Here is a 26,041-nt window from a genome sequence, read left to right as displayed (position 1 = left end):
TTTGTCTCTGTGAATGGTTTGTCCTCTGACAAATCAACTGTACATTTCGTTGTTCCTCAAGGTTCCGTTTTAGGACCACTATTGTTTTCACTATATATTTTACCTCTTGGGGATGTTATTCGAAAACATAATGTTAACTTTCACTGCTATGCGGATGACACACAGCTGTACATTTCAATGAAACACGGTGAAGCCCCAAAATTGCCCTTGCTAGAAGCATGTGTTTCAGACATAAGGAAGTGGATGGCTGCAAACTTTCTACTTTTAAACTCGGACAAAACAGAGATGCTTGTTCTAGGTCCCAAGAAACAAAGATATCTTCTGTTGAATCGGACAATTAATCTTAATGGTTGTACAGTCAGTCGTCTCAAATAAAACTGTGAAGGACCTCGGCGTTACTCTGGACCCTGATCTCTCTTTTGAAGAACATATCAAGACCATTTCAAGGACAGCTTTTTTCCATCTACGTAACATTGCAAATATCAGAAACTTTCTGTCCAAAAAGGATGCAGAAAAATTAATCCATGCTTTTGTCACTTCTAGGTTAAACTACTGCAATGCTCTACTTTCCGGCTACCCGGATAAAGCACGAAATAAACTTCAGTTAGTGCTAAATACAGCCGCTAGAATCCTGACTAGAACCAAAAAAATGTATCATATTACTCCAGTGCTAGCCTCTCTACACTGGCTTCCTGTTAAGGCAAGGGCTGATTTAAAGGTTTTACTGCTAACCTACAAAGCATTACATGGGCTTGCTCCAACCTATCTCTCTGATTTGGTCCTGCCGTACATACCTACACGTACGCTATGGTCACAAGACGCAGGCCTCCTAATTGTCCCTAGAATTTCTAAGCAAACAGCTGGAGGCAGGGCTTTCTCATATAGAGCTCCATTTTTATGGAACGGTCTGCCTACCTATGTCAGAGACGCAAACTCGGTCTCAACCTTTAAGTCTTTACTGAAGACTCATCTCTTCAGTGTGTCATATGATTGAGTGTAGTCTGGCCCAGGAGTGGGAAGGTGAACGGAAAGGCTCTGGAGCAGCCCTTGCTGTCTCTGCCTGGCCGGTTCCCCTCTTTCCACTGGGATTCTCTGCCTCTAACCCTATTACAGGGGCTGAGTCACTGGCTTACTGGGGCTCTCTCATGCCGTCCCTGGAAGGGGTGCGTCACCTGAGTGGGTTGATTCACTGATGTGGTCATCCTGTCTGGGTTGGTGCCCCCTCTTGGGTTGTGCCATGGCGGAGATCTTTGTGGACTATACTCAGCCTTGTCTCAGGATAGTGGTTGAAGATATCCCTCTAGTGGTGTGGGGGCTGTGCTTTGGCAAAGTGGGTGGGGTTATATCCTTCCTGTTTGGCCCTGTCCGGGGGTGTCCTCGGATGGGGCCACAGTGTCTCCTGGCCCCTCCTGTCTCAGCCTCCAGTATTTATGCTGCAGTAGTTTATGTGTCGGGGGGCTAGGGTCAGTTTGTTATATCTGGAGTACTTCTCCTGTCCTATTCGGTGTCCTGTGTGAATCTAAGTGTGCATTCTCTAATTCTCTCCTTCTCTCTTTCTTTCTCTCTCTCTCTCAGAGTACCTGAGTCCTAGGACCATTCCCCAGGACTACCTGACATGATGACTCCTTGCTGTCCCCAGTCCACCTGGCCATGCTGCTGCTCCAGTTTCAACTGACCTGAGCCCTAGGACCGTGCCCCACGACTACCTGACATGATGACTCCTTGCTGTCCCCAGTCCACCTGGCCGTGCTGCTGCTCCAGTTTCAACTGTTCTGCCTTATTATTATTCGACCATGCTGGTCATTTATGAACATTTTAACATCTTGGCCATGTTCTGTTATGATCTCCACCCGGCACAGCCAGAAGAGGACTGGCCACCCCACATAGCCTGGTTCCTCTCTAGGTTTCTTCCTAGGTTTTGGCCTTTCCAGGGACTTTTTCCAAGCCACCGTGCTTCTATACCTGCATTGCTTGCTGTTTGGGGTTTTAGGCTGGGTTTCTGTACAGCACTTTGAGATATCAGCTGATGTACGAAGGGCTATATAAATACATTTGATTTGATTTGATTTAACTTGTTTTGATTCATTGAAGTTAAGTGTTTAACTTGTTTTAATTCTAAACTTAAACATTATTCAAGATGCACTAGTGTCAATGTTCATTCATCACAGATCACAAATCTGCAATAAAAAGGTGTAAAAAAAGGGTCTCTGTCTCTAATTTGTCTGTTTCTGTGTTGCTTTAACTTATTGTCCAGTCGTTAACTTTCCAATCGGTTTCATTTGATTGTCATGAAATTGACATAAAATTGTTTAGTGTGACACCAACCCAAACTGTACATGAAAATAAGCAGCTGACAATGGGTAGGCTAATAAAGATATAATGTAAATAATGTGGTGTGGGGAGCATTGTAATTCTACCTACCGACAACATCAGAAGATCAACGGCCTGGAGGAGGATTGCAGAGATGTTGGTGCTGATGCTGGGTCAAGACATCAGAAGATCAACGGCCTGGAGGAGGATTGCAGAGATGTTGGTGCTGATGCTGGGTAAAGACATCAGAAGATCAACGGCCTGGAGGAGGACTGCAGAGATGTTGGTGCTGATGCTGGGTAAAGACATCAGAAGATCAACGGCCTGGAGGAGGACTGCAGAGATGTTGGTGCTGATGCTGGGTAAAGACATCAGATGATCAACGGCCTGGAGGAGGATTGCAGAGATGTTGGTGCTGATGCTGGGTAAAGACATCAGAAGATCAACGGCCTGGAGGAGAATTGCAGAGATGTTGGTGCTGATGCTGGGTAAAGACATCAGAAGATCAACGGCCTGGAGGAGGATTGCAGAGATGTTGGTGCTGATGCTGGGTCAAGACATCAGAAGATCAACGGCCTGGAGGAGGACTGCAGAGATGTTGGTGCTGATGCTGGGTCAAGACATCAGAAGATCAACGGCCTGGAGGAGGATTGCAGAGATGTTGGTGCTGATGCTGGGTCAAGACATCAGAAGATCAACGGCCTGGAGGAGGATTGCAGAGATGTTGGTGCTGATGCTGGGTAAAGACATCAGAAGATCAACGGCCTGGAGGAGGACTGCAGAGATGTTGGTGCTGATGCTGGGTAAAGACATCAGAAGATCAACGGCCTGGAGGAGGACTGCAGAGGCTTCTACACCTGCATTGCTTGCTGTTTGGGGTTTTAGGCTGGGTTTCTGTACAGCACTTTGAGATATCAGCTGATGTATGAAGGGCTATATAAATAAATTTGATTTGATTTGATGTTGGTGCTGATGGTGGGTAAAGACAGATTTGCACAATGTTTGCAAGTCAAAGCCACAATTTCCTTTACCCAAAGTACTCATTCATTGCAAGTAGGCCGATGTATTTACAGGAAGTGACCTACAATCATCAGTGTCATGACACCAGTATAATGAAAGAGTCATAAACTACAATATATACTAGAATGATAATGTGACGATACTGTAATCCAATTGGTAGCATATTGCATTGGAATTCATACTTAGTGTATCATGTACAATGGTATAATGTGTGTTACTGGTTATTTCTATCCTTTGGTGGGCAAATTTCACAATTTAATTTACTCAACACATTCACAAAAGGTGGCTTTGATCACAGTTTTGAGGTTTAGGTTGCTTGATGTTCAAAGCTCGCTAGCAGCACAAGCAAACACTGTTGTGGAAAATCTCTCTTCGCCCACTGTCAACACCAACAATCTCTGCAATCCTCCTCCATGCCATTGACCTTATGACTTTGTATCTGTATTCTAGCAAAGCAGAATTGGAAAACGAGACACAGCCATGATTGTCTTTTCTCCATGTTTTTTTGGTTGTGCTTACCCGGAAATAATGACAGGCAGAACAATGTTTCATGAAGGGAACATTTTCACGCAAACATCTGCTCCTCACCTGATTGGTTACCGGCAGCAGTGTCCACGTCTAATTTGCATAAAGCAGAGCAGAGCTGAACTTTTTCTATATTGCTCTGCTCCGCTCTCCATCCCACAATCCCCTGCGCATTGCTACCGTTGAAAATGAATGGGGGTGGAACTTTGTCTGGTGAATTCGGAAGTGGTGGAAACCCTACTTTATGAGGATCAATCAATAGATAGTCATGTAAGGATAATCGATTATCCGCAAATAAATCATCATCCTCAGTGCAGGAGCAATATAATGAGAGACTCATTCTGGTCCGCACTCGTTTTTTCAGTGCGTAACTATTCTTTTTGCAGGCCATCTAATAATTTGTTCTGGTAAAAACATGTATCTGAACTCGCACTTCACCATCTGACATAATGGTAGGCAGCGTTTTAGGCTTTAAATTAGAGATGTACTATTTGTTCATGTGTTTTCCCATTTCTAAGCCTCACTGAACAAAGAGCCGTTTGGGAGTCAAATGAACAGCTCATTTATTTGAATGAAGCCAAATGACCTGGCTCAAAAAGATTTGGAATGCCCATCACTAGTGCCGCGTTCAAGATTACTGGGAACTCTGAAAAATACGAGGTCAAATCATGAGGTCAGTGATCTCCAGGTCGGAAAGTCGGAGCTATAGAGGCCCGGGTTCCCGAGTTGCATTGCCGAGTTGGATAACCGTTCAAATCGATTTCTCTAAGTCGGAGCTTGTTTTTTTCCCGGGTTCATAGCTGTTTTAAATGCACTGAAGTCAGAAGTCAGAGATTTCCGAGTTCCCAAATTCCCAGAAAATTTGAATGCAGCATTGTAGACTTAAGCAATAAGGCCCGAGGGGATTTGTGGTATATGGCCAATATACCATACTGCTAAGTGCTTTTTGGACGGTACAACACGGAGTGCCTGGACACAGCTCTTAGCAGTGGTATATTGGCCATATACCAAAAACCCCAGAGGCGCCTTATTGCTATTATAAACTGGTTACCAACGTAATTAGCGCAGTGAAAATAAATAGTTTGCCCTACCCGTGGTATACTGTCTGATATACCTTTGCTGTCAGCCAATAAGCATTCATTTTCACAGGATTCATGCATTCAACCAGAGAGGAAGAGGAAGAATGGCCAATTTCGGCAGAAAATCTGTCCTCTTCCAGCAGGTGGCGTTTTTCGTTGTTTCGCCCACCAAGCGAAGAGTTTTTGTATGAGGTCAATGAGTTTTGAATTTGGTCAACAACACAAATGTATGGCTTATTTGCTACGTGAGGTCTATTCGATCGTAATGCGTGAGTTATGAGTACACTGCTATAAGTAGGACACGTGACATCCCAGAAACTTTGAGAAACAACATTTATATTCGTAGCGTCTCTCTCCATTGAATACACGCAGTTAACGTCAACAACACTCATCGAATATTCAAAATAGGATTTAAACAATGCGATGTATCCACCAATCCAAAGAAATGATAAAAGGGAGCTAGACTGTCCACCATGCTGCTTTGTGGACAACGACTCCTGCGGAGAGATATGTAGTATCTTGTCAGAATATCTATTAATTCAATTCAATTCACGGGGCTTTATTGGCATGGGAAACATGTGTTAACATTTCCAAAGCAAGTGAGCTAGATAATATATAAAGTGAATATATAAAGTGAAATAAACAATAAAAATTAACAGTAAACATTACACATACAGAAGTTTCAAAACAATAAAGACAATCCAAATGTCATATTATATATATACAGTGTTTTAACAATGTACAAATGGTTAAAGGACACAAGATAAAATAAATAAGCATAAATATGGGTTGTATTTACAATGGTATTTGTTCTTCACTGGTTGCCCTTTTCTCGTGGCAACAAGTCACAAATATTGCTGCACACTGGAATTTCACCCAGTAGATATGGAAGATTATCAAAATTGGATTTGTTTTCGAATTCTTTGTGGATCTGTGTTATCTGAGGGAAATGTGTGTCTCTAATATGGTCATACATTGGGCAGGAGGTTAGGAAGTGCAGCTCAGTTTCCACCTATTATCTTTGATTCAACAAAATCACGTGATGTGGGCAGTGCGCGCCACCAGGAAGAAGGACCGGCGCACGCGTGAAGAAGGAAATTATGGTGGATAGGTTGGCAACGCATCACGCTTGATGATAGCTATCGATTTCCAACAGTTCACTAGAGCTAATAGGTCGAACATCACTCAAAGGTACTTGCTGTTACTAGCACTGTAGCTAGTTCCCGTAGAACGACACCCTGGAACATAAAAAAATGCCGAACATTAAGATATTTAGCGGTAGCTCCCATCGGGAACTGTCTCACAAAATCGCCGATCGTCTTGGGATGGAACTCGGGAAGGTTGTGACCAAGAAATTCAGCAATCAAGAAACATGGTAAGTGTAAACTTTTAATGTATAAAAAGCTCATTTGTTTCAATGTTATGTTACAGAAAGATGAGTGAGAAACGTTACGTTAGCGCGCTGCCTCGCAAAGGTGCTTGGAACTTGTAGTTTGTCATGCATCTCTTGAGGTTAATTTTGGCGCTCAGCTTGTCTTGAGGGCGAACTACACTTCCCCACACATTTCAACAAATATCTGGATATTGTGAGAGCTGACAACCCATACAGGTTATAACCATGATTGAGTGACACGTTTTTGTTAAAAACACACGTGAAACAATTGTTGATGTAACATTGATGCAACAAGCGGGAGACTTCTCGTGATGTGTTGTTTAGTACTTTGCTCGTATCATAGTTATATTATATAGTTATATACTCAACTCTTCTCTTGTCACTGCACTTCTAAGGCCCCTAACCCTAAACACCTGTAGGCTGGGTTTTGTCATGATCATCTATCATCATTAGTTTCATGCTGTGTTAGCAGAGAGTGTTGTTTACCCTGTCCTCACCTTCACTGGTCCTCTCCACTGGGCCCTAACAGTGTTGAGATCGGAGAGAGTGTGCGTGGAGAGGATGTCTACATCGTACAGAGCGGATGTGGGGAGATCAATGATAATCTGATGGAGCTGCTGATTATGATCAATGCGTGTAAAATCGCCTCGGCCTACCGAGTCACAGCCGTCATCCCCTGCTTCCCCTACGCACGGCAGGACAAGAAGGACAAGGTGGGGGTGAGGGACAGACACCTAGTTACTTTGCTGTCACACCACCAACCATTATACCACGTCACCATTTCAATTCCGAAAGTAAACCAAATTTTCTTAATTGGAATTTCAGTGTACTTCCTGAATTGAAATGGAATTGACCCCAACCCTACCATTATACCACATCACTACCTAGTGACCCGACCACCCATGTTGTTGCCACTGACTGCATGGACAGACTCCAGCAGGCAGCTTCAGCAGATGGATGGGACTGGGAGCATGCCTGGGTTTAGATTGGCCATGTTGTTGCCTGAGTTTAGATTGACCAAGTTGTTGCCTGGGTTTAGATTGGCCATGTTGTTGCCTGGGTTTAGATTGGCCATGTTGTTGCCTGGGTTTAGATTGGCCATGTTGTTGCCTGGGTTTAGATTGGCCGCGTTGTTGCCTGGGTTTAGATTGGCCGCGTTGTTGCCTGGGTTTAGATTGGCCGCGTTGTTGCCTGGGTTTAGATTGGCCACGTTGTTGCCTGGGTTTAGATTGGCCACGTTGTTGCCTGGGTTTAGATTGGCCACGTTGTTGCCTGGGTTTAGATTGGCCACGTTGTTGCCTGGGTTTAGATTGGCCACGTTGTTGCCTGGGTTTAGATTGGCCACGTTGTTGCCTGGGTTTAGATTGGCCACGTTGTTGCCTGGGTTTAGATTGGCCACGTTGTTGCCTGGGTTTAGATTGGCCACGTTGTTGCCTGGGTTTAGATTGGCCACGTTGTTGCCGTCTCCACTGATTAAAGTTCAGCCTCTGTGTGAACTCTGAACCGAGTGAGCAGTCATTGTGGGATCTGTTTGTTGTAGTCACTTGCCTGCCTCCATTCCTCTGATTATTTACATCAGTGCGTGTTCTTGTCCTCCCAATATAATGTATTGCATGTTCTATGTGTCTGTTCTATATACTATACAAAAAGTGAACAGTATCACTTTTCTGTAGCAGGGTAGTTTGAAGTTGTTTTTCATTGACTTGAAGTTGTACATGTGACTGTAGTTTAGGATAGCCTGTCTGTTGACTGTGTAGTGTAGGATAGCCTGTCTGCTGCCCCTTGTGGCTTAGGATGGAAATGTACTGTGGACCAACTTTTAAGATGGAAGACTCAGCTCATATCATGTGATGTGAGCACAGCAAATGAGGTGTGTGTGTGTGTGTGTGTGTGTGTGTGTGTGTGTGTTCGCTTGCAGAGTCGGGCGCCCATCTCAGCCAAGCTGGTGGCTAACATGCTGTCTGTGTCTGGGGCTGACCACATCATCACTATGGACCTCCACGCCTCACAGATCCAGGTCAGGAGTAAGGAGGGCACTGGGGTCTGGCAGTAGAGGTCGGGAGCAGGGAGGACAGTAGGACACTGGGGTCTGGCAGTAGAGGTCGGGAGCAGGGAGGACAGTAGGACACTGGGGTCTGGCAGTAGAGGTCGGGAGCAGGGAGGACAGTAGGACACTGGGGTCTGGCAGTAGAGGTCAGGAGCAGGGAGGACAGTAGGACACTGGGGTCTGGCAGTAGAGGTCAGGAGCAGGGAGGACAGTAGGACACTGGGGTCTGACAGTACAGGTCAGGAGTAAGGAGGACAGTAGGACGCTGGGGTCTGACAGTAGAGGTCAGGAGCAGGGAGGACAGTAGGACACTGGGGTCTGACAGTAGAGGTCAGGAGTAAAGAGGACAGTAGGACGCTGGGGTCTGACAGTAGAGGTCAGGAGTAAGGAGGACAGTAGGACACTGGGGTCTGGCAGTAGAGGTCAGGAGCAGGGAGGACACTGGCGTCTGGCAGTAGAGGTCAGGAGCAGGGAGGACAGTAGGACACTGGGGTCTGGCAGTAGAGGTCAGGAGCAGGGAGGACAGTAGGACACTGGGGTCTGACAGTAGAGGTCAGGAGCAGGGAGGACAGTAGGACACTGGGGTCTGGCAGTAGAGGTCAGGAGCAGGGAGGACAGTAGGACACTGGGGTCTGACAGTAGAGGTCAGGAGCAGGGAGGACAGTAGGACACTGGGGTCTGGCAGTAGAGGTCAGGAGCAGGGAGGACACTGGGGTCTGACAGTAGAGGTCCGGAGCAGGGAGGACACTGGGGTCTGACAGTAGAGGTTAGAAGTAAGGACACTGGGGTCTGACAGTATAGTCTAGGAGCAGGGAGGACAGTAGGACACTGGGCTCTGACAGTAGAGGTCAGTAGGACACTGGGCTCTGACAGTAGAGGTCAGTAGGACACTGGGCTCTGACAGTAGAGGTCAGTAGGACACTGGGCTCTGACAGTAGAGGTCAGTAGGACACTGGGCTCTGACAGTAGAGGTCAGTAGGACACTGGGCTCTGACAGTAGAGGTCAGTAGGACACTGGGCTCTGACAGTAGAGGTCAGTAGGACACTGGGCTCTGACAGTAGAGGTCAGTAGGACACTGGGCTCTGACAGTAGAGGTCAGTAGGACACTGGGCTCTGACAGTAGAGGTCAGTAGGACACTGGGCTCTGACAGTAGAGGTCAGTAGGACACTGGGCTCTGACAGTAGAGGTCAGTAGGACACTGGGCTCTGACAGTAGAGGTCAGTAGGACACTGGGCTCTGACAGTAGAGGTCAGTAGGACACTGGGCTCTGACAGTAGAGGTCAGTAGGACACTGGGCTCTGACAGTAGAGGTCAGTAGGACACTGGGCTCTGACAGTAGAGGTCAGTAGGACACTGGGCTCTGACAGTAGAGGTCAGTAGGACACTGGGCTCTGACAGTAGAGGTCAGTAGGACACTGGGCTCTGACAGTAGAGGTCAGTAGGACACTGGGCTCTGACAGTAGAGGTCAGTAGGACACTGGGCTCTGACAGTAGAGGTCAGTAGGACACTGGGCTCTGACAGTAGAGGTCAGTAGGACACTGGGGCTCTGACAGTACTGGGCTCTGACAGTAGGTCAGTAGGACACTGGGCTCTGACAGTAGAGGTCAGTAGGACACTGGGCTCTGACAGTAGAGGTCAGTAGGACACTGGGCTCTGACAGTAGAGGTCAGTAGGACACTGGGCTCTGACAGTAGAGGTCAGTAGGACACTGGGCTCTGACAGTAGAGGTCAGTAGGACACTGGGCTCTGACAGTAGAGGTCAGTAGGACACTGGGCTCTGACAGTAGAGGTCAGTAGGACACTGGGCTCTGACAGTAGAGGTCAGTAGGACACTGGGCTCTGACAGTAGAGGTCAGTAGGACACTGGGCTCTGACAGTAGAGGTCAGTAGGACACTGGGCTCTGACAGTAGAGGTCAGTAGGACACTGGGCTCTGACAGTAGAGGTCAGTAGGACACTGGGCTCTGACAGTAGAGGTCAGTAGGACACTGGGCTCTGACAGTAGAGGTCAGTAGGACACTGGGCTCTGACAGTAGAGGTCAGTAGGACACTGGGCTCTGACAGTAGAGGTCAGTAGGACACTGGGCTCTGACAGTAGAGGTCAGTAGGACACTGGGCTCTGACAGTAGAGGTCAGTAGGACACTGGGCTCTGACAGTAGAGGTCAGTAGGACACTGGGCTCTGACAGTAGAGGTCAGTAGGACACTGGGGGTCGTGCAGTAGAGGTCAGGAGCAGGGAGGACAGTAGGACACTGGGGTCTGACAGTACAGGTCAGGAGCAGGGAGGACAGTAGGACACTGGGGTCTGGCAGTAGAGGTCAGGAGCAGGGAGGACAGTAGGACACTGGGTTCTGACAGTAGAGGTCCGGAGCAGGGAGGACACTGGTGTCTGACAGTAGAGGTTAGGAGCAGGGAGGACAGTAGGACACTGGGTTCTGACAGTAGAGGTCAGGAGCAGGGAGGACACTGGGGTCTGACAGTAGAGGTTAGGAGCAGGGAGGACAGTAGGACACTGGGGTCTGACAGTAGAGGTCAGGAGCAGGGAGGACACTGGGGTCTGACAGTAGAGGTTAGGAGCAGGGAGGACAGTAGGACACTGGGGTCTGACAGGAGAGGTTAGGAGCAGGGAGGACAGTAGGACACTGGTGTCTGACAGTAGAGGTCCGGAGCAGGGAGGACACTGGGGTCTGACAGTATAGTCTAGGAGCAGGGAGGTCAGTAGGACACTGGGGTCTGACAGTAGAGGTCAGTAGGACACTGGGGTCTGACAGTAGAGTTCAGGAGCAGGGAGGACAGTAGGACACTGGGGTCTGGCAGTAGAGGTTAGGAGCAGGGAGGACAGTAGGACACTGGGGTCTGACAGTAGAGGTCAGTAGGACACTGGGGTCTGGCAGTAGAGGTTAGGAGCAGGGAGGTCAGTAGGACACTGGGGTCTGACAGTAGAGGTTCGGAGCAGGGAGGTCAGTAGGACACTGGGGTCTGACAGTAGAGGTTCGGAGCAGGGAGGTCAGTAGGACACTGGGGTCTGACAGTAGAGGTTAGGAGCAGGGAGGACAGTAGGACACTGGGGTCTGACAGTCTAGGTTAGGAGCAGGGAGGACAGTAGGACACTGGTGTCTGACAGTAGAGGTTAGGAGCAGGGAGGTCAGTAGGACACTGGGGTCTGACAGTCTAGGTTAGGAGCAGGGAGGACAGTAGGACACTGGGGTCTGACAGTAGAGGTCAGTAGGACACTGGGGTCTGACAGTCTAGGTTAGGAGCAGGGAGGTCAGTAGGACACTGGGGTCTGACAGTCTAGGTTAGGAGCAGGGAGGACAGTAGGACACTGGGGTCTGACAGTAGAGGTCAGTAGGACACTGGGGTCTGGCAGTCTAGGTTAGGAGCAGGGAGGTCAGTAGGACACTGGGGTCTGACAGTAGAGGTCAGGAGTAAGGAGGACAGTAGGACACTGGGGTCTGACAGTAGAGGTTCGGAGCAGGGAGGTCAGTAGGACACTGGGGTCTGACAGTAGAGGTCAGGAGTAAGGAGGACAGTAGGACACTGGGGTCTGACAGTAGAGGTTAGGAGCAGGGAGGTCAGTTGGACACTGGGGTCTGACAGTAGAGGTCAGTAGGACACTGGGGTCTGGCAGTCTAGGTTAGGAGCAGGGAGGTCAGTAGGACACTGGTGTCTGACAGTAGAGGTTCGGAGCAGGGAGGTCAGTAGGACACTGGGGTCTGACAGTAGAGGTTAGGAGCAGGGAGGACACTGGGGTCTGACGGTAGAGGTTAGGAGCAGGGAGGACAGTAGGACACTGGGGTCTGACAGTAGAGGTCCGGAGCAGGGAGGACACTGGGGTCTGACAGTAGAGGTCAGTAGGACACTGGGGTCTGACAGTATAGTCTAGGAGCAGGGAGGTCAGTAGGACACTGGGGTCTGACAGTAGAGGTCAGTAGGACACTGGGGTCTGACAGTAGAGTTCAGGAGCAGGGAGGACAGTAGGACACTGGGGTCTGGCAGTAGAGGTTAGGAGCAGGGAGGACAGTAGGACACTGGGGTCTGACAGTAGAGGTCAGTAGGACACTGGGGTCTGGCAGTCTAGGTTAGGAGCAGGGAGGACACTGGGGTCTGACAGTCTAGGTTGGGAGCAGGGAGGTCAGTAGGACACTGGGGGCTGACAGTAGAGGTTAGGAGCAGGGAGGACACTGGGGTCTGACAGTCTAGGTTAGGAGCAGGGAGGACAGTAGGACACTGGTGTCTGACAGTAGAGGTTAGGAGCAGGGAGGTCAGTAGGACACTGGGGTCTGACAGTCTAGGTTAGGAGCAGGGAGGACAGTAGGACACTGGGGTCTGACAGTAGAGGTCAGTAGGACACTGGGGTCTGACAGTCTAGGTTAGGAGCAGGGAGGTCAGTAGGACACTGGGGTCTGACAGTAGAGGTCAGTAGGACACTGGGGTCTGGCAGTCTAGGTTAGGAGCAGGGAGGTCAGTAGGACACTGGGGTCTGACAGTAGAGGTCAGGAGTAAGGAGGACAGTAGGACACTGGGGTCTGGCAGTCTAGGTTAGGAGCAGGGAGGTCAGTAGGACACTGGGGTCTGACAGTAGAGGTCAGGAGTAAGGAGGACAGTAGGACACTGGGGTCTGACAGTAGAGGTCAGTAGGACACTGGGGTCTGACAGTAGAGGTTCGGAGCAGGGAGGTCAGTAGGACACTGGGGTCTGACAGTAGAGGTTAGGAGCAGGGAGGACACTGGGGTCTGACAGTAGAGGTTAGGAGCAGGGAGTTCAGTAGGACACTGGGGTCTGACAGTAGAGGTTAGGAGCAGGGAGGACACTGGGGTCTGACAGTAGAGGTTAGGAGCATGGAGGACAGTAGGACACTGGGGTCTGACAGTAGAGGTTAGGAGCAGGGAGGTCAGTAGGACACTGGGGTCTGACAGTAGAGGTTAGGAGCAGGGAGGTCAGTAGGACACTGGGGTCTGACAGTAGAGGTTAGGAGCAGGGAGGACAATGGGGTCTGACAGTAGAGGTTAGGAGCAGGGAGGTCAGTAGGACACTGGGGTCTGACAGTAGAGGTTAGGAGCAGGGAGGACACTGGGGTCTGACAGTAGAGGTTAGGAGCAGGGAGGTCAGTAGGACACTGGGGTCTGACAGTAGAGGTTAGGAGCAGGGAGGTCAGTAGGACACTGGGGTCTGACAGTAGAGGTTCAGAGCAGGGAGGTCAGTAGGACACTGGGGTCTGACAGTAGAGGTTAGGAGCAGGGAGGACAATGGGGTCTGACAGTAGAGGTTAGGAGCAGGGAGGTCAGTAGGACACTGGGGTCTGACAGTAGAGGTTAGGAGCAGGGAGGACACTGGGGTCTGACAGTAGAGGTTAGGAGCAGGGAGGTCAGTAGGACACTGGGGTCTGACAGTAGAGGTTAGGAGCAGGGAGGTCAGTAGGACACTGGGGTCTGACAGTAGAGGTTCAGAGCAGGGAGGTCAGTAGGACACTGGGGTCTGACATAAGAGGTTCAACCAGATATAGAGATACACTGAGTCTGTCAGATGTAAATGATTTTGCTTCCCCCAATCCATCAGACAACACAATCAGCTAATACACACCACACATGGAATACTATAGGGGTTAAGTGACTGGCTCAAGGGCACAGTGACTAGAGACGGTTCCTGGGATGTGAAACCGCTAGATGGCAGCCTCTGACTCCTGTCTGTGTGTGTCTGGTATCTCCAGGGTTTCTTCGACATCCCGGTGGATAACCTGTATGCTGAGCCTGCTGTACTGAAGTGGATCAAGGAGAACATCGCAGAGTGGAAGACCTGCACCATCGTCTCTCCAGACGCAGGGGGAGCCAAGAGGTGAGGCAGGACAGAGTGGTCAGAGGGATTTTGGCCAAAATATGAAATGTGATACATCAGAGAGAGGAGACTGAGGGGGAAGAAAGAGAGAGAGGAGGGGGAAGAGAGAGAGGAGGGGAAGAAAGAGAGAGGAGGGGGAAGAAAGAGAGAGGAGGGGGAAGAAAGAGAGAGAGGAGGGGGAAGAAAGAGAGAGAGGAGGGGAAGAAAGAGAGAGAGGAGGGGGAAGAAAGAGAGAGAGGAGGGGGGAAGAAAGAGAGAGAGGAGGGGGAAGAAAGAGAGAGGAGGAGGGGGAAGAAAGAGAGAGAGGGGGGAAGAAAGAGAGAGAGGAGGGGGAAGAAAGAGAGAGAGGAGGGGGAAGAAAAGAGAGAGAGGGGGAAGAAAGAGAGAGAGGGGGGGAAGAAAGAGAGAGAGAGGGGGAAGAAAGAGAGAGGAGGGGGAAGAAAGAGAGAGGAGGGGGAAGAAAGAGAGAGGAGGGGGAGAAAGAGAGAGGAGGGGGGGGAGAAAGAGAGAGGGGGGAAGAAAGAGAGAGAGGAGGGGGAAGAAAGAGAGAGAGGGGGAGAAAGAGAGAGGGGGAGAAAGAGAGAGGGGGGGGGAGAAAGAGAGAGAGGGGGGGGGAAGAGAGAGAGAGGAGGGGGAAGAAGAGAGAGGAGGGGGAAGAAAGAGAGAGGAGGGGGAAGAAAGAGAGAGGAGGGGGAAGAAAGAGAGAGGAGGGGGGAAGAAAGAGAGAGGAGGGGGAAGAAAGAGAGAGGAGGGGGAAGAAAGAGAGAGGAGGGGGAAGAAAGAGAGAGGAGGAGGAGGGGAAGAAAGAGAGAGGAGGGGGAGGGGAAGAAAGAAAGAGAGAGAGGAGACGGGGGGGAGAGGGGAGACGGAGGGGGAGAGGGGAGACGGAGAGGAGACGGAGGGGGGGAGATGAGACTGAGGGGGGGAGAGGAGTATGGGAACCACTGTCCACGCTAGACGACTGCTTTAAGAACTTTAACTTCCTCTCTTTTTTTACCTCAGGTGGTTTTACCCTTGAACCATATCTTTCTTTAACTCTTATCTGTGTTGAAATGGTCTTTAGATTCACGCGTCTGTGTGTCTAACTGCTCCTTCACACGAACAAATCTTTACGCGATAACAATGGACCGACTTGGTGACTGTTGCACCTCTGTGACTTGGCTTCCTCTTAACACTGTGTATTGTGTTCTGTGTGACAGAGTGACGTCCATAGCAGACAGACTCAACGTGGACTTTGCTCTGATTCACAAAGAGAGAAAGAGGGCCAACGAGGTGGATCGCATGGTGCTGGTCGGGGACGTCACGGACCGGGTAGCCATCTTGGTGGATGACATGGCAGACACCTGTGGTACTATCTGTCACGCGGCTGACAAGTAAGTAAAGTCTCACCTTATGACCTTGACACATGTATCTATGCCCAAGCAATGGGTGTCTGGGCTGAATCTTACCTAAACTGCATCACTGATTTGATGTCAAGACATTTGTATTACAGAGCTGTGGAAATACCCACCACCATTTCACTTCTCATCCAAATGATAGTCCTTGCAGCAAAAATCAGTGTATCCATTTGGAGGTTCTGTATTACCACACACCGTTTCTTAAGGAGATACTGTCCCTCCACCCTCAGGCTGATCTCAGCTGGAGGTTCTGTATTACCACACACCGTTTCTTAAGGAGATACTGTCCCTCCACCCTCAGGCTGATCTCAGCTGGTGCTACCAAGGTGTATGCCATCCTGACCCACGGTATCTTCTCTGGCCCGGCCATCTCCCGCATCAACAACGCCTGCTTCGAGGCCGTGGTCGTCACCAACACTATCCCTCAGGAGGAGAAGATGAAGACCTGTCCTAAGATACAGGTCAGGGGTCACAGCACTGTCCTTGGATATAGGTTAGGGGTCACAACAGTCCTTGGATATAGGTTAGGGGTCACAACAGTCCTTGGATATAGGTTAGGGGTCACAGCACTGTCCTTGGATATAGGTTAGGGGTCACAACAGTCCTTGGATATAGGTTAGGGGTCACAGCACTGTCCTTGGATATAGGTTAGGGGTCACAGCACTGTCCTTGGATATAGGTTAGGGGTCACAACAGTCCTTGGATATAGGTTAGGGGTCACAACAGTCCTTGGATACAGGTCAGGGGTCACAGCATTGTCCTTGGATACAGGTCAGGGGTCACAGCATTGTCCTTGGATACAGGTCAGGGGTCACAGCACTGTCCTTGGATATAGGTTAGGGGTCAAAGGTTGTATTACTGTCCTACGTTACAGGTCAGAGTTTATAACAGGGTCATTCACCTTATCATAAGTAGACTGTTATACTTTCCAATAAAGTAATGGTAGTTTAAGCTGAAATTCTGTTGTTGCTACTCTGATGATGTTTAACTAAGACAACGGCAAGTAGTTTGAATTATCGTGTCACCTAAACAGTTTAAATTCTAAAATCATTTAAAAAATAGTTCACTCTATAAATGAGCGAAAAGCACAATGTTTATGGTATATAAACGGTGAATAGTCAGTCTGAGGCGTATCTGAATGTTTCCTGAACGTAGTTTATTATGTGTTATTAACCATCCGTTTCTCCTCTAGGTGATTGACATCTCTATGATCCTGGCTGAGGCCATCCGCAGGACCCACAACGGAGAATCTGTCTCCTACCTCTTCAGCCACGTCCCCTTGTAACGCCACACACACACACACCACCACACACACACACACACACTGAGTCACCTGGGGCACCGTTCAGGAGGACACACCACAGAACATTCACATACAACAGACATGGCCATCTCTCATGCAGAATAGGGAATTTGGGGAACAGATATGATTTTTAGGTAGAATAAGGAATGTGGAGTCGGCTCTTCCATTTCTATGCCCAGTATTCTGGAATGTTTCTCATCATTGAATAGAATCCAGCCCTAGTGTTCTGTTACACCAATCAGAGGAAGAGAGGGAATGTCCTATACAAACACCAGGGTTGGGCTCCATTCCATTTCAATACCAGTCAATTCAAGAAGTACACTGACATTCCAATTCTCTTCAATGCTTTTGAATTAGGAAAATGTGGAATTGGATTTGGGATTAGGTTTACTTTCTGAATTGACTGAGATTGAAATGGAATTGACACCAACCGGGGGAAACACAACCATTATATTAGCATCACTCTGCTGCTAATGCTAACAAACCATGTAATAATTACAATTAGTAGGATCAATGATTATTAATAACATGTTCATTTTGAGTCTCTCTCTCTCTCTCTCCCCTAAACAGTGATAGCATCCCAAATGGCACCCTTTTCCTACATATTGAGCTTATTTTGACAAGTGCCATATGGGCCCTGGTCAAAAGTAGTGCACTGTATTGGGAGTAGGGTGCAATGTCTATCGGGGGGGGGAAGGTAAGCTTTGATTATTTATTTTAAGTGGGTGAACTCACATACATACACATACATACATACATGCATACATACATACATACATGCATACATACATACATACATGCATACATACATGCATACATACATGCATACATACATGCATACATACATACATACATACATACATACATACATACATACATACATACATACATACATACATACATACATACATACATACATACATACATACATACATACATACATACATACATACATGCATGCATACAGTGGGGCAAAAAAGTATTTAGTCAGACACCAATTGTGCAAGTTCTCCCACTTAAAAAGATGAGAGGCCTGTAATTTTCATCATAGGTACACTTCAACTATGACAGAAAAAATCCAGAAAATCACATTTGTGGGATTTTTTTAAATGAATTTATTTGCAAATTATGGTGGAAAATAAGTATTTGGTCACCTACAAACAAGCAATATTTCTGGTTCTCACAGACCTGTAACTTCTTCTTTAAGAGGTTCCTCTGTCCTCCACTCGTTACCTGTATTAATGGTACCTGTTTGAACTTGTAATCAGTATAAAAGACACCTGTCCACAACCTCAAACAGTCACACTCCAAACTCCACTATGGCCAAGACCAAAGAGCACCAGGCTTGGGAAGACTGAATCTGCAATAGGTAAGCAGCTTGGTTTGAAGAAATCAACTGTGGGAGCAATTATTAGGAAATGGAAGACATACAAGACCACTGATAATCTCCCTCGATCTGGGGCTCCACGCAAGATCTCACCCCGTGGGGTCAAAATAATCACAAGAACGGTGAGCAGAAATCCCAGAACCACACGTGGGGACCTAGTGAATGACCTGCAGAGAGCTGGGACCAAAATAACAAAGCCTACCATGAGTAACATACTACGCCACCAGGTACTCAAATCCTGCAGTGCCAGACGTGTCCCCCTGCTTAAGCCAGTACATGTCCAGGCCCGTCTGAAGTTTGCTAGAGAGCATTTGGATGATCCAGAAGAAGATTGGGAGAATGTCATATGGTCAGATGAAACCAAAATATAACTTTTTGGTAAAAACTCAACTCGTAATGTTTGGAGGACAAAGAATGCTGAGTTGCATCCAAAGAACACCATACCTACTGTGAAGCATGGGGGTGGAAACATCATGCTTTGGGGCTGTTTTTCTGCAAAGGGACCAGGACGACTGATTCGTGTAAAGGAAAGAATGAATGTGGCCATGTATCGTGAGATTTTGAGTGAAAACCTCCTTCCATCAACAAGGGCATTGAAGATGAAACGTGGCTGGATCTTTCAGCATGACAATGATCCCAAACACACCGCCCGGGCAACGAAGGAGTGACTTCGTAAGAAGCATTTCAAGGTCTTGGAGTGGCCTAGCCAGTCTCCAGATCTCAACCCCTCAGAAAATCTTTGGAGGGAGTTGAAAGTCCGTGTTGCCCAGCAACAGCCCCAAAATATCACTGTTCTAAAGGAGATCTGCATGGAGGAATGGGCCAAAATACCAGCAACAGTGTGTGAAAACCTTGTGAAGACTTACAGAAAACATTTGACCTCTGTCATTGCCAACAAAGGGTATATAACAAACTATTGAGAAACTTTTGTTATTGACCAAATACTTATTTTCCACCATAATTTGCTAATAAATTCATTAAAAATCCTACAATGTGATTTTATGGATTTTTCCCCCTCATTTTGTCTGTCATAGTTGAAGTGTACCTATGATAAAAATTACAGGCCTCTCTCGTCTTTATAAGTTGGAGAACTTGCACAATTGGTGGCTGACTAAATACTTTTTTGCCCCACTGTACATACATACATACATACATACATACATACATACATACATACATACATACATACATACATACATACATACATACATACATACATACATACATACATACATACATACATACATACATACATACATACATACATACATACATACATGTCTTTACCTAATGTGAACATTCTCCTCCTTCATAATACTGCTGTTACAGTACTTCTGCTATGCTACAAAAAGAGGGTGAGATAGATGGTTGGATGTTGACTGACTTCAGGTCAGTGGAGGCTGCTGATTGGACAACGACTCATAATAATGGCCAGAACGGTATCAAACACCAGGAGAACTCGTTGGATCTATTCGATACCATTCCACCTATTCCACTCCAGTCATTACCGCGAGCCCATCCTCTCCAATTAAGGTGCCACCAACCTCCTGTGCTTCAGGTATTTTATTATTTTGGTCATTTAATTTGATCAGTTTGAAAGACGAGGTCATAGTAAGTTAATCAGAATGAGCTATAGTTTACAATGCCACTGATGTTCCTCTGGGTGATTCAACATAGTCTGTAGAGACTTAAGTCTTTTTAAAAAGGGGGCAATCCAGGATTGATACTTCTATTTTTGGGCTTCTAAATTAATTATATATAGCCACTGAATAATATAAGGTATAAATGCCTCTTACGTGACCTGCATCTGTAGCTCTGTCTAGGAATTTGAGTGGGTACACTCCTTCAACCCCATCCCTCAGCTGCTAACCTAAACAAGTAGCAGGGTGACTGCCTCTCTTAAGACTATTGGGAATTCTTTCAGTGTGGGTGCAGAGGAGGCAGGTTTTGCTCTTCGAGGTTGTCGTTTTGAAGATGTCTAGAAGCTGTTGGTGTTTAGCTGGAGGTCATAGCTCTGCAGGATGGAGCTTCCTAGAAAACATAAGTCTTTATCTGCTATTTTACATATTTACTTCATTTTTTTTCAATAACATTTGTATAATAAACTCTCGAAAAAGTGGTATCCGTCTGACTTTTAACGTTTCGTGTATGTGCTTATATTCTGTTTTAGCATAAGATGAATCAGTGCACCAAATATGTGATGGCTGAATGTGATCTTATTAAAGAGATGGTGAAAATGAATGAAGCCTGGATTCTGGTTTGTTTATTAGGCGTCTGGTGCTGGTAACACTCCAGTGATTTATACAGGCTACAGTTGCATAGTAGGCTATGTGATTCATAACATTTATAACAGTATGGGCTAATTCATAATGACACATCAGTACTGTACACACTTCAATTGTGGGTGTGGTCTCATACCACAGCTTATTGCTGGTGCAGGAGCTCCAGTGGCATATTTAACCTATAAGAGTAAGGGAGGGGGAGGGGCTTATAAACTACTGTATATGGAATTGTTTAAAGGTCATACCAAGGATAATTTTGAATTTTAAGACCCCTTGAAGTATACAACAATTTGGCCTTACTGCTATTAACTATTACAACAGCCCCCCCCAAAAAAAATATATATATATATATATATTTTTTTAAATCTAAAGGATGCTGTAGGCCAGGTGAGAACACCTTTATTTATCCAGGTGAGAAACACCTTTATTTATCCAGGTAGGCCAGGTGAGAACACCTTTATTTATCCAGGTAGGCCAGGTGAGAACACCTTTATTTATCCAGGTAGGCCAGGTGAGAACACCTTTATTTATCCAGGTAGGCCAGGTGAGAACACCTTTATTTATCCAGGTAGGCCAGGTGAGAACACCTTTATTTATCCAGGTAGGCCAGGTGAGAACACCTTTATTTATCCAGGTAGGCCAGGTGAGAACACCTTTATTTATCCAGGTAGGCCAGGTGAGAACACCTTTATTTATCCAGGTAGGCCAGGTGAGAACACCTTTATTTATCCAGGTAGGCCAGGTGAGAACACCTTTATTTATCCAGGTAGGCCAGGTGAGAACACCTTTATTTATCCAGGTTGGCCAGGTGAGAACACCTTTATTTATCCAGGTAGGCCAGGTGAGAACACCTTTATTTATCCAGGTAGGCCAGGTGAGAACACCTTTATTTATCCAGGTAGGCCAGGTGAGAACACCTTTATTTATCCAGGTAGGCCAGGTGAGAACACCTTTATTTATCCAGGTAGGCCAGGTGAGAACACCTTTATTTATCCAGGTAGGCCAGGTGAGAACACCTTTATTTATCCAGGTAGGCCAGGTGAGAACACCTTTATTTATCCAGGTAGGCCAGGTGAGAACACCTTTATTTATCCAGGTAGGCCAGGTGAGAACACCTTTATTTATCCAGGTAGGCCAGGTGAGAACACCTTTATTTATCCAGGTAGGCCAGGTGAGAACACCTTTATTTATCCAGGTAGGCCAGGTGAGAACACCTTTATTTATCCAGGTAGGCCAGGTGAGAACACCTTTATTTATCCAGGTAGGCCAGGTGAGAACACCTTTATTTATCCAGGTAGGCCAGGTGAGAACACCTTTATTTATCCAGGTTGGCCAGGTGAGAACACCTTTATTTATCCAGGTAGGCCAGGTGAGAACACCTTTATTTATCCAGGTAGGCCAGGTGAGAACACCTTTATTTATCCAGGTAGGCCAGGTGAGAACACCTTTATTTATCCAGGTAGGCCAGGTGAGAACACCTTTATTTATCCAGGTTGGCTAGTTGAGAACAGGTTTTAATTTACAACTATGACCTGGCCAAGATAAAGCAAAGCAGCGTGACACAAACAACAACACAGAGTTACACATGGAATAAACAAAAATACAGTCAATGACACAATAGAAAAAATCTATATACAGTGTGTGTAAATGGCGTGAGGAGGTAAGGCAATAAATAGGCCATAGTAGTGAAGTAATTACAATTCAGCAAATTAACACTGGAGTGCTAGATGTGCAGATGATGATGTGCAAGTAGAAATACTGATGTGCAAAAAAGTAAATAAAAACAATATGGGGATGAGATGGGTAGATTAGGTGGGCTAGTTACAGATGGCTGTGTACAGCTGCAGCGATCGGTAAGCTGCTCAGATAGCTGATGTTTAAAGTTATTGAGGGAGATAAGTCTCCAACTTCAGTGATTTTTGCAGTTCGTTCCAGTCATTGGCAGCAGAGAACTGGAAGGAAAGGCGGTCAAAGGAAGTGTTGGCTTTGGGGATGATCAGTGAGATATACCTGCTGGAGAGCGTGCTACGGATGGGTGTTGTTATCATGACCAGTGAGCTGAGATAAGGCGGAGCTTTACCTTGTAAAGACTTATAGATGACCTGGATCCAGTGGGTCTGGCGACGAATATGTAGTGAGAGCATACGGGTCGCAGTGGTGGGTGGTATATGGGGCTTTGGTGACAAAACAGATGGCACTGTGATAGACTGCATCCAGTTGCTGAGTAGAGTGTTGGAGGCTATTTTGTCAATTACATCTCCGAAGTCAAGGATCGGTAAGATAGTCAGTTTTACGAGGGTATGTTTGGCAGCGTGAGTGAAGGAGGCTTTGTTTGCGAAATCGGAAGACATTTTGGATTGGAGATGTTTAATATGAGGAGAGTTTACAGTCTAGCCGGACACCTAGGTATTTATAGTTGTCCACATATACTAAGTCAGAACCGTCCAGAGTAGTGATGCTAGTCGGGCGGACGGGTGCAGGCAGCGACCGGTTGAAGAGCATGTACTTAGTTTTACTTGCATTTAAGAGCAGTTGGAGGCCACGTAAGGAGAGTTGTATGGCATTGAAGCTCGTCTGGAGGTTAGTTAAGTGTCCAAAGAAGGACCAGAAGTATACAGAATGGTGTTGTCTGCGTAGAGGTGGATCAGAGAATCACCTGCAGCAAGCGCGGCATCATTGATATATATATATATATATACAGAGAAAAGAGTCGGCCTAAGAATTGAACCTTGTGGTCCCCCCATAGAGACTGCCAGAGGTCTGGACAACAGGCCCTCCAATTTGACACACTGAACTCTGTCTGAGAAGTAGTTGGTGAACCAGGCAAGGCAGTCATTTAAGAAACCAAGACTGTTGTCTGTCGATAAGAATACGGTGATTGACAGAGTTCAAAACCTTGGCCAGGTCGATGAAGACGGCTGCACAGTACTGTCTTTTATCGATGGCGGTTATGATATCGTTTAGTACCTTGAGCGTGGCTGAGGTGCACCCGTGACCAGTTCGGAAACCGGATTGCACAGCGGAGAAGGTACCGTGGGATTCGAAATGGTCAGTGATCTGTTTATTAACTTGGCTTTCGAAGACTTTAGAAAGGCAGGGCAGGATGGATATAGGTCTGTAACAGTTTGGGTCTAGAGTTTGGGTCTAGGAGTGTGCTGGCGCGTCTGGGAGCAGAGGCTGGGGACGGGGTACTACAGAGCCTTCATCCCCATACTGGCCCGTAACCCCCTGGGAAGCTACATCTACTTCGGCCTGAAGGACCCCGTCAGTGCTGCTCTGAGGGAGAAGGGGCTTCCTCCTACAGTCTCATCCTTTCTGAGAGGAATTGTGATTAGTATGGTGATCAGCAGGTGGTCAACATGCAGGCTGGGCTCGGGGGGTGAGGTAGAGCTGGAAGGCACTGTGGGAAGGTCGGCTGAAGGAGGAGAGTCCATCTACTGTACCGCGGGAGTTCCCTGGTTATTCTCAGGAGCTGTATCAACTGGGGAATCAACACAGCCGTTTACGACAAGCTGCGGAGATGCTCCGCAAACTGAAACACCACATCTCATTTCTCCGGTCGTGAAAAGGGTTCTGCGACACAAATGTCACCCTATTCCCTTTGTAGTGCACTACCTTTTAGGGCCTTGAGTGCTGATGTCTTCTGGAGCTGTCCAGGGATGCAGCATGTTCTCAGGGATGGTGCCGTTGTGCACCACTGTATTAGTCAGACCATACACATTTGATTAAATGTTTAAAAAGTGAAAAGGACAACTTTACATTTTTATTTTACAGTTTTTAATTGTATTTTTGAGAAAAGAGAAGAGGGACAGCCGTTAACCATTCACTAACATTTGTACTGATATCTCTGATATCAGGTTTTTATGAGCCAAAGGATAATGATGTGTAATGGCTCTATTTCACTGTTTCCTATTTTTTTCAGTCAGGAATGTATCGGAGCCGAGGAGATCCATTTATGTGCAAGGTGCTCTGTCAAGGTTCGCCAACAGGTCCTTGATAACATTTCAACGATCAACTGCATATCAATCAAATGAGATTCATATGGGCAGTGTGCGTCACGGCTGGATAGGCTGAGTTTCCGCTGTCAAAATTCATAACATAGCTAACTGCAAAGACTCTGGGACTTTTATCTCCCTCACCAACTTTAAACATCTGCTATCTGAGCAGCTAACCGATCGCTGCAGCTGTACATAGTCTATCGGTAAATAGCCCACCCATTTTCACCTACCTCATCCCCATACTGTTTATATTTATTTACTTTTTTGCTCTTTTGCACACCAATATCTCTACCTGTACATGACCTACTGTATTGCTTCATTACCAATGTCTGTTTCTCACAAAATGGACTGTAAAGTATATCTATTCTAATTGATTATATTCCACTCTTAGAGGAATACTTGAATGATACATTTTTTATTTTATTTAACTAGGCAAGTCAGTTAAGAATAAATTCTTGTTTTCAATGACGGCCTAGGAACAATGGGTTAACTGCCTGTTCAGGTGCAGAACGACAGATTTGTACCTTGTCACCTCGGGGGTTTGAACTTGCAACCTGCCAGTTCCTAGTCCAAGGCTCTAACCACTAGGCTACCCTGCCGCCCCATAATATTTTGACATCAGAGAACATATACTGTAAGTACCAGACTGTACTACTATACAATGTTGATCCACGAGGCTGCATTATGACATGCCTGCATTATGACATGCCTGAGCATTATGACATGCCTGCATTATGACATGCCTGAGCATTATGACATGCCTGCATTATGACATGCCTGAGCATTATGACATGCCTGCATTATGACATGCCTGCATTATGACATGCCTGCATTATGACATGCCTGAGCATTATGACTTGCCTGCATTATGACATGCCTGCATTATGACATGCCTGAGCATTATGACATGCCTGCATTATGACATGCCTGAGCATTATGACTTGCCTGCATTATGACATGCCTGCATTATGACATGCCTGCATTATGACATGCCTGCATTATGACATGCCTGCATTATGACATGCCTGCATTATGACATGCCTGAGCATTATGACATGCCTGCATTATGACATGCCTGCATTATGACATGCCTGCATTATGACATGCCTGCATTATGACATGCCTGAGTATTATGACATGCCTGCATTATGACATGCCTGCATTATGACATGCCTGCATTATGACATGCCTGAGCATTAGTACATGTGTTATCAAACCACACTTGAGTTTCACTTTGCAGGTTAATCTGAATATGTGTGTGCACTTTATACTTAAGCAATAAGGAACGGGGATGTGGTATATGGTGAATATACCACAGCTAATGGCTGTTCTTATGCACGACGCATTGCAGAGTGCCTGGATACAGCCATTAGCCGTGGTATATTGGCAATATACCACAAGCCCCAGAGGTGCCTTATTGCTTATTATAAAGTTGTTACTAATGTAATTAGAGCAGTAAAAAT

The 26,041-nt window shown here is 46.8% G+C and overlaps 1 protein-coding gene across 3 annotated transcripts; it reads left to right on the top strand.

The window, feature by feature from the left end:
* Window positions 1-6,016: 6,016 nt before the first annotated feature.
* LOC124011350 (ribose-phosphate pyrophosphokinase 1-like) lies at window positions 6,017-17,487 on the top strand. 3 transcript variants are annotated; one of them, XM_046324637.1, is made up of 7 exons: window positions 6,017-6,309; window positions 6,857-7,040; window positions 8,246-8,344; window positions 14,087-14,211; window positions 15,411-15,584; window positions 15,910-16,069; window positions 16,801-17,487. In XM_046324637.1, the coding sequence occupies exons 1-7, from the start codon at window positions 6,188-6,190 to the stop codon at window positions 16,891-16,893; spliced, it is 957 nt and encodes a 318-aa protein (XP_046180593.1). In that variant the 5' UTR covers window positions 6,017-6,187; the 3' UTR covers window positions 16,894-17,487. The 3 variants fall into 3 exon arrangements, with proteins under 3 accessions (XP_046180593.1, XP_046180592.1, XP_046180595.1); XM_046324636.1 differs by having other exon boundaries at window positions 6,857-7,046; XM_046324639.1 differs by lacking the exon at window positions 6,857-7,040.
* Window positions 17,488-26,041: the final 8,554 nt, after the last annotated feature.

This window comes from Oncorhynchus gorbuscha, linkage group LG23, assembly GCF_021184085.1.
Source record: "Oncorhynchus gorbuscha isolate QuinsamMale2020 ecotype Even-year linkage group LG23, OgorEven_v1.0, whole genome shotgun sequence".
Taxonomy (NCBI): Eukaryota; Metazoa; Chordata; class Actinopteri; order Salmoniformes; family Salmonidae; genus Oncorhynchus; species Oncorhynchus gorbuscha.
The sequence above is the reverse complement of the archived record's forward strand: the minus strand, read 5'-3'. Positions and strand labels throughout refer to the sequence as shown.